At 38.5% G+C, this 12,312-nt stretch overlaps 1 protein-coding gene across 3 annotated transcripts; it reads right to left on the reverse strand.

Annotated features, from left to right (window-relative positions):
- Window positions 1-3,455: 3,455 nt before the first annotated feature.
- NMRK1 (nicotinamide riboside kinase 1) lies at window positions 3,456-12,229 on the reverse strand. 3 transcript variants are annotated; one of them, XM_074533408.1, is made up of 9 exons: window positions 12,091-12,229; window positions 10,082-10,141; window positions 9,572-9,662; window positions 8,920-8,968; window positions 7,392-7,554; window positions 7,242-7,313; window positions 6,137-6,246; window positions 5,090-5,179; window positions 3,456-4,720 (listed from the first exon to the last, which is right to left on the reverse strand). In XM_074533408.1, exons 2-9 carry the CDS (start codon window positions 10,108-10,110, stop codon window positions 4,701-4,703), a joined length of 624 nt encoding a protein of 207 aa, XP_074389509.1. In that variant the 5' UTR covers window positions 10,111-10,141; window positions 12,091-12,229; the 3' UTR covers window positions 3,456-4,700. The 3 variants fall into 3 exon arrangements, with proteins under 3 accessions (XP_074389509.1, XP_074389510.1, XP_005489681.1); XM_074533409.1 differs by having other exon boundaries at window positions 5,090-5,223; XM_005489624.4 differs by having other exon boundaries at window positions 12,021-12,158.
- Window positions 12,230-12,312: the final 83 nt, after the last annotated feature.

The following is a 12,312-nucleotide window of genomic DNA, read 5'->3' on the forward strand; positions in this document are numbered from 1 at the left end:
ACACTGGACACTCTGTTCAGTGGCAATACCAGAGAGAAACCAAAGACATACCCATCTTGATGGACAGAAAAGTCATTGTTCCCAAGTGGTTTGTAAAATAGGAAACACCTTTGTGTGTGACAAAACCAACAGCTGAACAGTTATGACGTGTATAGTAATGGAGTGAGGAATCGGACGAGGATTGACGCGGCTAGTTTGGCTCCTAGCTTGTTTGAGATGGATCAGAGGATGGCATAGGCAAATTTGGGTCTGATGTGGGGAGGAGTAACTAGAGGGCTGGCTGGTATAAAGTTTTCTGGGTCTCCTAGGAGGTTGGGGGAGAATGTACAAGTAGGGAAAGTATTGGTGCAAATCCTAGAATATCTTTTATAGCATAGTATGGATGGAAGGGGATTTTGTCGCAGTCTGAGGGGATGCCTAGTGGGTTGTTTGATCCTGTTTTGTGGAGGAAGGTGAGAGGGACAAGTGTGAGGCCTCCGATGACGAATGGGAAGAGGAAGTGAAGGGCAAAGAATCAAGTCAGTGTGGGGCTATCAACAGAGAATCCACCTCAGGCTCATTTGACTAATGTTTGTCTAATGTAGGGGATACATAGTCCAAAACAGAAATCCAGCTTTCAGACTTTCAAGGTTAGAGTAGGAATCATAAGTTCTGAGAGTAAAAAGTTTGTTCCTACATCAGTGTTTATGAGTCGTCATGTTCTGTTATTTTAACATCAGAAAACCACCTTCTAAATATTAAATTAATAATATACTTGTATTTCTGTCCTTATATAAAATCCATTAGCCTTTTATGGAACACCACCATCTCTATCGCTCCACATGTCTGAATACATGCCAGACACTGAGCAAAGCTTTCTCTCACTTGTGACAGCCTGAAATTGCTGCCAGCAGATGATACCACTTCCAGAAAGTTATCTGTTCTTCAATAAAGGACCACATGCTTCTGTCATGCAGCTCTCCCCTACCACCTCACAGCTACCACAGCCCTGGCAATACAAAAGCATTCACCAAGAGCAAACTTGAATTTATTTTTTTTTTTCCTGTCTGTTTGAAGGGCTGTACCAACTTCAAACCAAAAGCATTCTGCCAACATGCCAGGTAAGCTTTTATAATAGCACCTGAAATACTTTATCTACCAAACCGACTCTGAAGAGTTCATTATTTCTTGTGGCTGAGTTGCTGTAGCAACTGGCCAGAGCACACAACTCAGGACACCAGGTGAGCCTGGTCAGTTTCTACATCCACGCTATAGCACTGCTTGCTTTTTTTACTACTTCTTATGGGTGAAATGTCAATAAATTTTCTGTATCTCCTTTGAACTTGCTGATTTTGTCTACCACCTTTGGCATTACATCTCAGAAGGTCAGTGTCTGCAGCATTGTCGTGGGGTGACAACCTTTATCCCAATATCATGTGTTGTGTCTGGCAGCTGTGCCTTTTCTCCCCCCACCCCCCGGCCATCTAGCTGCGGCGGGATGGTGAAGAGAGGAGGGAGTGTGTGTGATCAGGCACTTTTGCTTTTGGCTTTTGCTGCTTGGCTTGGCTAGCCGCTTGCTTGCTTGCTTGCTTTCTGCTTTTTGCGCTGTTTTTTTTCTTTTCCTTTTCTTTTGTTCCCTTTTTCTTACCCTCCCCTGAAGATACTGGGCCAGCTCCGGACCTGACCTGAGAGCTCCAGGACACCCGGAGCTTGCGAGAGAAGCTCAGCGCCCATCACAACACAGTCTGGTCTCTTTTCTTTTCTTTTCTTGTGTTGGGGAGTGTTCTTTTGTTACTTGTAAATAAATAGGTTTTGTTTTCCACTTTGCTCCTCCGAGAAATTCTTTCCCGAACCCGGTGTTGGGGGAGGGGTGGTTGGAGGTTTGTTTTGTTTTGGGGGGCTCCCTTTTGGAGATTCCCCCTAATTTGTCCTAAACCAGGACAAGCGTAAAGTATCATTTCTACCTGTGTGAAATATTACCTTAATATAAATTGGTCAATCTGTTTCAAATGAGTATTTGTAAAATTTGGTGAATACTAGCTCTGCATCCACTCAACTCACAGCTTTCAAGATGTTGTAAACCATGGTCCATTTTCCCCTTGGTCTTCTCCACAGTGAGTGGTCCCACAATTTTCAGTCTCTCCTTGCAAAGCAGCGTCTCCATTCCCTTGAAATTTAGCTGCCCTTCTTTCAAGTCTACTATGGATTCCCTCCAAATGTAGAAACCAAAACTGCCCAGTTCTGAAAACATGGGTGCACTGGTCTTACACAGGAGCCAAGTAAAACCACCTGTTTTGTTTGCAAAAATAAAAAAAAAACCCACCCAATTTGATACAACTCCAAACTCTGGCAGGATTTTAGAAGAACTGTGAAAGATCTGTGCCCTGAGCTCTTATTACAAGTTGCTGAAGCTACATGTTCAGTAACATGTATATTCCAATAATGATTTACAGCACAAATGCATAGATCTGTATTGGAGCTCATCTATCATTTTTCCCTGTAGGATGATCTGACAAAACTGAGCTTCTTTCCTTAGCACTAATGTTGGGAATAAAGTCAGGTGATACCATTGCTCATTCCATTTCCTCCTGTGAATCACCAGGCAGAGCAGTTGGAGGTGGAAGACTGTCCCTATATGAGGGACCCCATTCTCGAGCAGCAGAAGTCTGTGAAGAGGAAGGACCAACACAATCCCCATCCACTTGTGCTGCTGGGAGACATGAGGTAGAGAATTTCTGCAGGAAGTCAAGCCCAGGAAGAAGGGAGAGGTGGAGAGAAAGAGTTTTATGATTTGTTCTTAATTCTCATTATTGCTGGTTTTATTGGCGGTAAATTCAAATAATCTCCCAAAAACACGTCTGTTTTGACTGCATGTGAGTAACTGCTGAGTGATCTTCCTGACTTATCTTGATGCAAGATAAGCCAAGATGTGTTGGGAATTTAGCTGCTAGAAAATGGAAAAGTACAAAACCATGGCTAATTCCAAGTCCTGCACCTGCACAGATAGCAGTGTCCTTGGCCCTAGCTGTGGTATAATAACAAACAGTGAAAAAGACATGAGAAGAGAGAGATGTAACCCCTAAGGAATGAGGAAGAGTTCATGGTATAGTTTAACCAATAGATTGCTTGGCTTACAGAATATTCATAAGCTTATTATTTGCTGTATAAGTGTTTGATACTTTCTTTAATAAACTGGACCAGAAGGACGTGAGGGACCGGGACCGGACCGGACCTGAGGGGCCTGTGATGAACCAACTGGTGTCCTGGTCCCCTTCTTTCGACAAAAATGCAAACCCATTGCATTTTTTCCCTTCTCCTGTTGAAGAGGGGCAAATAATAGAGCAGTTTTGGTGGCTAGCCAAGGTCAGCCCACCACAACCACTCCATGCATTAGCTAATCTCTTGCAATTGTACCCTTTCCAAAGGAAAATAAAAACAAAAATACAGTTTAAAGTCAGACAGTCCATCACAGCATATGAGCAAATGCAAGATGAAGAATTTTTAGTACAAAATAATAATACAAAATTATATTTGGAAGCACTTTGTTTTAAACACAGCTAAACACAGCTGTAATCTGACAACATCTTTTTCTAATACATAGATTTAGTACTTTTACTATAAAGTACTACATTCCAATCACTGACTAGTTCAGCTGTCACATATCAAGTAATAAAATCCATCCTTTCCTTTCCATGTCTGTAGTTTTATTTTTATTCTGGCTCATAAAAATGTAAGCAATTGTCTAGAAAATATAAGAGTTAAGATATTACTTATTCAGCAACAAACTATGATCCAATTTCCTAGTTTGCGTAAATATATATACACACAAATTCTATAACAAAGCTTTCCCATTTGTCTGGTGTTCTTGCTTTCTGAACATTCCATTCACAACATTTCAGTTTCATTTCACTTTCAATGTGAGCTACAAATATTAATGACTATTATTTCTTTCTTCTTTCTCCCTGAAGCATGGTTTTATTATCTAGTCATCTGTGCCATCCTAGTCAATCTCTGCACAATATATGTATTATATCTTGTTAATGATGCATCTCATTCTCTACATCTTATTTTCCCACTTTTTTCCAACAATCTGAGTCCTCTTCAGGTTTGTTTTCATTTTCTTAACATCTATTCCCAACTGCTCTAAAGAATACACAACACAAAAATTACAAACACCAGAGGTATTTAGCAAGTCTAAATAAGCTTAGCTGTGAAGTATTCAGTTACTGAATAAGCAGCATAACAACTTACATAAACTTTCATTTCTTACACAGATAGTTTCTCTGAGCATGTTTATCAGTGATAATAAGCTCCTAAGAATATTAGAGGCAATCACTGTCATTCCTATATGATCATTTCAAATTGCAATCAAATCATCCATGTTCAGATATGCTTATTAATCCAACAGAAGTGCATCTTTGTGGTTTAGTTTTATGCACAAAATCTTCATGTTTTAAAACATACACATTGAATCAGATTTAAAGCTCAGCCAAAGCAGGACTGATTAAAGGAAATTTCAGGAACACAGCGTTCATACTCCTAAATGGAGTCCCTGTCTCCGTACCCGAGAGAGAGTTAATAATTACTTACAAAATCTCTTGTGTTACATGAAGCAGCATTATGGTCATACACAGAGCATTTGCTCAGTTGGTTGGCTTGCCATGTGTGACAGTCTTGGTGTTTTCAACTCATGTCAAATGGAATCCAGGCTTTCTACATTGTCATGATGTGACCCGCTGATCTAAAATAAATACAAAGTACATATCTAATCTAATCTAAACATTGCAGTGTTTGCAAGCAACATCACTGTATATTAGTGATAATATAATTCCACTAACACATTTGTTTTCATTCATATTTTATCCCATATTCCTTCTCTTCCATGTTTTTTATTATTATTTTATCATTAAGTAATTCAACTGTGATCTTAGACCATCCCATTTCAAGGAACTCACAGTTTTAACTGAAATTGACTCAGAGTAATGAGCAAATGTGGTATTGTAGCACATAAAGAAATAGAGATCTCTATAATTCTTGTAGTGCTTTCAAATAAAAGTATTAGCTTTTTGTTAACATGGAACAGGATTCAATTTCCAGTAACATTACTTACTTTCTTCCCTCAGCTTGTTTAATTCCTGTATTATATCACTATACACATAGGATAAAAGCTCCTCTTGGGATTTTGTTCCATCCAAATAATCTGAAGAAGAAAAAAGAAGTGTTCTTGAGTTCTATGCCAGCTATCTGTAATGGAAATTGGCAGAGTTTTCAGTATTCCTATAGATGCCATCAGAAGAGAAGAAAAAAATATCAAGAACAGGACCTCCCATTTTCCTCTTCCCCACACTTGTTTTACATGTAAAAAACCGCAACATAAAGGAAAATAATTCTAGTTAATAATTAATTTACAATTTTTTGTGGTACAAACTCTCCAAAAGCGTAATGGTAGTTATGTGAGGACAGTAGAGCAATGGAATAATTTGTCAAAAAGGTCTCTGTGCAGCAGATAATTTCAGGTTCCTCAGTTTCAGCCTTTGAGCAAGTTCTGGAAGAGCACTGCATTTCTTATTCTTACTGCACGGCAAGAAGCAGTGTGCTAATGATGAAGAGGCCACCCAACTTCCCTTCCCTTCCCTCTGGCCCCACTCCAGAAGCAGCTAGTCCAAGAGCTGTGTAAGTGTGAACATCACACAAACGTGGGGCACTGCCCCAACAGCTGGCCTAGCTTTGACACCTCTCATGCAAAACTGGTGACTGTAGTGTGGACAGTCAGCACCTAGAAAGTATCTTCAGTTTATTACAAGACTTCACGAGGATTTCAGTTTTGTTCTGAAGAACTCTGCCAGTGCATCAGCTATCATCTCAGAAGCTTCCTATTTAGACATAAGTGTGTTATCTTGACAAGTTATCTTGTTAAGTGGACTTAATTAGTGATCAGAACATTTCCATTGTTTAACTTCCTAATTTTCATTATTAAATACAAAACCAAAATCCCTATAGGCTTGAAATATAAACTAACAGAAACATCAAAACCTACTAAATGCCACAAAAACACTTGAAGAAAATTTTGTCCCATTTAAAAAAAATCTCACAATTCAAAAACTGCACAAGTGCCATACTTAAGCATTTCGTAAGTTTAAAATAAAGGATACCATACCAACTTGCATACTTGCATTCTCTTCCAATTCATTTTTATATTTCAAATACATAGGCCACACGTGTCCATCGAAGTACCCTGGTGTATCTGCTGGCTGGTAGACTCTGGTGCTACACAAAAATACATATGCGTTCCCATATAAGTTTTAAATTTTCTCCTAGTGTCAGCTGGTTCAATAACAGCTTTCATCCAAAATAAAAAAGAAAGGCTGGCTGTAGTTCTATTGGAGCCAAGGAGGCTCCTTTGTTTTAATTCAGTCTGTGACACGGACTTCTGCTGTCTTTTGCTATCTTACCCATTGCCGCCAATCAAACCACATTTAAGATAAGATAAAAGATAAGGTAAAAGTTTGGTGGTTTTAATTTTGTAAAAGGTATTGCAGGTAAATTAAACTGTATGGACACTACTACCAAAATACGCTACTTTATGTCTATTTACTAGATATATAGATTTCTCAAGCTTTAAATGACTAGTTGTTTATCTAGACTCTTCCATTCTGGACACCAATGTCTTAGGTGAGTCTAGTGAGAAACCAAAAAGAAAGCGGTATCACCCACAGCCAGTTGAATAGAAGATTTCTTCACTCAGCCAGCAAATTATGACTTTGTGCGCATATATTATTCCAAGCATACAATATTGCTCCAAACTGAGAGGCAAGTCAGACACTGGCTCAATAATCTAGATTAGATCCACAGTAAAATTAATGGATCATGTAAACAAAACTGTACACTTAACCCAGACATGAACATCATTACGCTAAGAATAATCATCAATTAACTGTATTTAACCAAGAATGAGAGTGCTTAGTATTTTTTTTTAACCATTTCTCATTTTAAACATAATTTTACTCAACTGTGCAATCGGGAATTAAATCATTTATCAGGACAACAAATTCTCTTTTTAGGGTTTGCAAAGCACTTAATACTTTAATAACCATGTGCTCTAAAATGAAAATCAAAGCAAACAAACCTCAAACTAACAAAAAGAGGATAGATGTTCTTAATAGCTTACATTTTGCAAGCACTGAAGAAAAGCTAGCATAAAAGGACCACTTTAGTTCAGGGGGTGCGGTGACTTTTTTTAAACAAGAAGTCAATAATCTTACCTCCTTCTCCTTTTGCACTCTTCATAAGGCAGAGTCAAAAAATATCTTCTATTCCACAGCTCATTAAGGGGCCTAAGATAATAACATATTTAGTTCCCTCTTCAATTTTAGGGTTGTTTTTTATTTACCAGGTTACATATTACTGCTTACTCATAATTGTAAAGGAGAAAGCCTTCAACAATCAAAATATGAACATTTTTCAAATTGTCACACATATTCTCTGGCTCTTCTGCCACAACACCTGGGCTTGCTGGGTGTTTCATCCAATTGTGAATACTTGTCACCATTTCATCCATATAGAGGGCATCAAGTACTAGATGAAAACAAAGTTAAACATCCCTTAAAAACAAAGAATAAAAAAATAAAAAAGAACCCTAAAGTATCCCTACATTAATCAGTAAGAATCAAATAATTTACATACAAATTTAAACAAAGGGGAACAGGATTATCCCAAATATTATATCCGTAGTTTTGTGTTTGCTATTGATGTTTTACTGAAACCAAAGCTTGCACCGGGATTGGGGTGTTTTAATTGGGTGTAGTCTCTCTGGACTTCATGGCATCTACTATTGTCTGAACAGAATTCACTGCTTTTCACTTCATGACAGAAACTTCAGGGACTGCTCTCCACTTACACAAAACCTATAAAAATTTACTAATCCTGAGACCTCCACCATTTTGTCAGTAGTCAGAGGGGGGAGTAGACGCTCAGCATGTTTTGCTTTAGGTTTTTATAAGGTTTATCAGGTGGGCATAGAGAGAGTTAAGGGACCATGGTATACAATGCACAATGTAACATCTTTTTTTTCTGTAGACACGCAAGAATATATTGAGGAAGTATTCAAAGGTAGAAATAAGTTAGCTTTTGGATACCAACAGCAAACACATTTTTAAAGAGCTTTTAAGAGCAGCATTAAACCTGGATATTTGAATAACAATGTCCATTTTATCTCTCCAGTTTACACAAAGTCTACAAGTTAAACCAAAGATTGCATAGCTGGTAATGACCACTCTTCAGGTACAACTGAAGGGTCTGACCAATTTTCTCAGTGATACATTTTGTGATCACAAAGTATCAACAGAGATTAGCTATTAACCAAGCAATTGTTTACAAGTGGATATGACCTGACACAAAACACTGCCCTAAAGTGGATCTGGATTTAGGCATCACTAAGAATAAATTGAGCCAGCATTAATCATGAACTTAAAAATATATGTTCTTTATCTTAGATCTCACATCAAATAAAGGTGTCAGGATAAACCCAAGTTTTGACTGACTTGGAAAACCCAATATGATATCCCATGAGCTCACCAACAAAAGCAGAAAAAGGAGAGCCATTACCAAGTGATGAGATTATGCCAGTACTGCAAGCCAAGACTTCCAACTGAACAGTACCATTTGCTACTAAACCAGACACAAGTGAAGAAAGAGAGGAGAAGATTCAAAAGAGCAAAGGCAGGACCAAGCCCTAGCATGAGCTATTTACTTGTTAAGCAAGTTTGCTTAAATATGTCAGTGAGCTGAAGGAAATTAAAAGAAGGATTGCTCAGAAACAACCACTTGTTTACTGCCTTGCTTAGAAGGGAAGAGAGCGAGGGGATGGGGTGGAAGAAGTGTTGAAGCTCAGCACAACAACTTCAGTACAATGTTCAAAAGCAGTGCATCAGAGTTACTGACCATCATATAGCTTAAATCCACGTTCATCTGTTTCTACTTCAGACTCTGGCTGAAGGAGGAAAAAAATTTCATTTTTTCAAGATTGCTTTTATGACCATGCTGAGAGATACATACTCTGTTTATAAACGTAAGGGTTTATGCTTTTGTATCCAATTAGTTAAATTTATCTGCAACATCAAACTGATGTAAACAACTGTTAAAATACACTACAAAAACTTTATTTAATCTAGACCAACAAACACTCCAAATCATATTACTTAAATTCATTAGAGATATACTTGAGAAAACTGTGTCAAAACATTAGCTGTTTTTCTGTTTTGACTTAGAAGACAAAGAACTACTTATTGTTGTATGTGTGTAGGCTTAAGATAGTATGATTAAACTCATTAGCAAAAGGATCTTGAAAAATTCATCCATGCCTTATTTTAAAAGAATGGCAAAGAAGAAAGGAAATTTCTATTGGCTGAGTATATCCAATAGTTTGGCCACTTAAATTTCAGTCACCCCAGTGCTCATTTTATGATTCTTATTAAATTAACATTACTTTAAGCAGCACCAATTTTAAAAGTTCACCAACAGGAGAACTGAAAAAGTAATTGAGACCTACTCAAGCCTCCTTTTACCTATCAGGTTTTTCCAATAAAACTGTTACCTTAAAGAAGTCATCTTGAGAGATTATATCACAGTTGGGAAGCATATTCTTAAGTTTTTCTGCTAGCGTCGTTTTCCCTCCATTTGTTACACTGTTAAAAACATTGCAAGAAGTTCACCAAGGCAAAAAGTAATCTTTTAAACATATGTACAAGCTCACACATACATTTCTGTATAGTTATATGCAAATAAACAATACAACTTCCCCCAAATTTTAGTCACATTAAATACTCTCTACCTCTAGAAATTTTCTGGTATGTTCCATCAGTTTTCAATAATCGGTACAGTAAATCAAGCAGTGCCAAGAAAGATGCTACAGATACCTGCACCTAAGGTCTCCAACTGACACAGAACAATTTTTTAAGAGTTACATGCTATAAAACAACAATTATATGTTGCATTTGTAATCCAGTTTGAAAAAAATGTATTCAGAAATAGAAATTATATCACATCATTCTGAGAAGAAGACTAGTGTTAAGCTGTAGAGGAAATTTAATTTTGTATAACTTACCCTCCAAGGCCAATAACCAATACTTTCATAGTTTATTTTCTCCTCAGTTCTTCCTTTTTCCTGTCAAAAACAACAGCCAGTGAAAAATCTTAATTCGGGAACAAGAAGGCAACTATGGTATTAAGAAATAGCAATTATACCGTTAATTTATTTTCTTTCTGTTGTCCATCATTTTTCTTTTTGCAGAGGTACAGTCAGAATCTCAGCTGCTTGTTCTAATGCTAACCAAAAACCTGCAGTATATATGCCCCATCTTAAATTCCAAGGTACTTTATTTTTGACAGCATTTTAATAATTTGAAAGGAAGCCTGGGAGACTCGATTCTAGCAATGTTGGTATCATACAAGATCCTAAAAAAAGCACAATCACTAGCTCAAGCCATAACAATATAAAAAAGACTAGGTAAGCAGAAGTTGTGGTGGCAAAACAAAGAAAATCATTAAGAAAGAAACAAGTGGCATGCTGAGGAGAAAGGCGTTTTAAAGTTTCATGAAGACTTGTAACAAAGAGTATGTTCAAAAACTTTTATGAACCTGGTATCACTGTGTGATTCACCACTCCCTTTCTGAGGGTATTAAAAGCACAGACCACACAAATCCTCTTCCTCTGCCCCACCACAGATTAATGTGGAAGCATTAAAACTACTGCAAGGGCAGTTTAAGCCCTCGTAGCTGACTTAGCCTAGGTAGCACTTGATTTTCCCCTGAAAAGATCGCAGAGTAAACTCTAAAGGTTAATTTGTCCACCATATCCCTGCTGCCACCATATCCCACCAACTCTGAGGCACTCACTGCCTGAACACCTTCAGTACAGTCAGAGCTGCCAGGAGACACAATTATTGCCTTGCCCCAGCTCTTTCCCCTGAACTTTCTTCTGGAATGGGTGTTTGCAGGGACATAATGAACTATCCAGGAAAAATTTTGCAGCTGAAAAACAGTTCTGCAAAAGACAGGAGAAACAATGTTTGTTTTCAGTTTAACACATCAATTTATAACTATTTCCAAACACCCCTTTTTTCACCTGCTCTATCCTCCTAGGTCAAGCTTAGGAAGGTAAGACCTATGACACCTAAGACCTGAAAGGACTGAGCAGGTAAAACCCTCCCTACCTCCAACAAACAAGTATCTATACTGTATTAGGAAAAAGACTGGTACAGGGGATCAGTATGAAAACAAAACCACATTGTTTCTGTGAAAGTAAGCTTTAGACACATGTGGAGCCTGAAATAATATAATCGTCTTGCATTTGGTGCAACGACTGGAAGTCCCACTGTTTCACATGTCTGTGATATGATCTTCGCATGCTTTTCCATGACTGGTTACGTTAAACAACCCAAAAAGACATATTGACTAGCCCAAGCCATCATCTGTATGACAGTCATTGCTTTGCAATGGTGCTGCTTATCTACAGTAGTTGGCATTTGTGAGTTTTTAAAGTTAGTACACATTGGATTTCTAGGAATATTAAAATTTTCAAATTCAGTGATGCATTGAATGCTCATAGTACTGACTAACAATGCAAAGACGGAAGACAGATAATTTTATTTAAGAAGTGATGGTACTCAGTCTACTTTAAAAATAAGATTAAAAAGCTCTAAATTTCTAAAAGTCATCAGTAAGGTTTGTGTTGCAGATTACCCTTTGTCCCACAAAGGGTGTTACGCAACAAACCGGACAAACACGCTCACCTTTGGACTTCAATTTATGTCATTATGCACATGCAAATTAATCCCAGTCTGCGGCAAAAAATACCATGATAAAAAAACACACCAACTCTTCTGCCGTCCTGAGTAGTGTGTAAAACAAATTTCAAAAGCAAATTTGTCACAAATGCTGCAACACAGAAATCCTACATTACTCTAGCTTGGTTCAATTTGTCTCTTTAAATAGAGCACAAACCCCATGGCATCGCTGCAGTCACCCCATTTTTAAGGGCATACCGCGGCAATGCTTCCATGCAGGGAGCCACCCCCGGGCGCACCGGACCCGCACCGGGAACGTCTCTCACACCTGCGGGCCCACACCGCGGGGCTGGCGGAGCTTCCCGGCCGCGCCTCCACCAGTTGCAGTTCCAACACCTCAGCGCCTCCGCAGTTCGCACTTTACTTCAACCACGCCGCAAGGGTGTTAGCAGCACATCCTTCCGCCAGCAGGGCTCCGCGCAGGCGCACCGCCCGCCTCCTGCGTCCCGTCACGGAGCTGTGCGAGGCGCGCCCGCCTCCCAGCCGGGGC

The sequence above is a fragment of the Zonotrichia albicollis genome, chromosome Z (assembly GCF_047830755.1).
Source record: "Zonotrichia albicollis isolate bZonAlb1 chromosome Z, bZonAlb1.hap1, whole genome shotgun sequence".
In the NCBI taxonomy this organism is placed as follows: domain Eukaryota; kingdom Metazoa; phylum Chordata; class Aves; order Passeriformes; family Passerellidae; genus Zonotrichia; species Zonotrichia albicollis.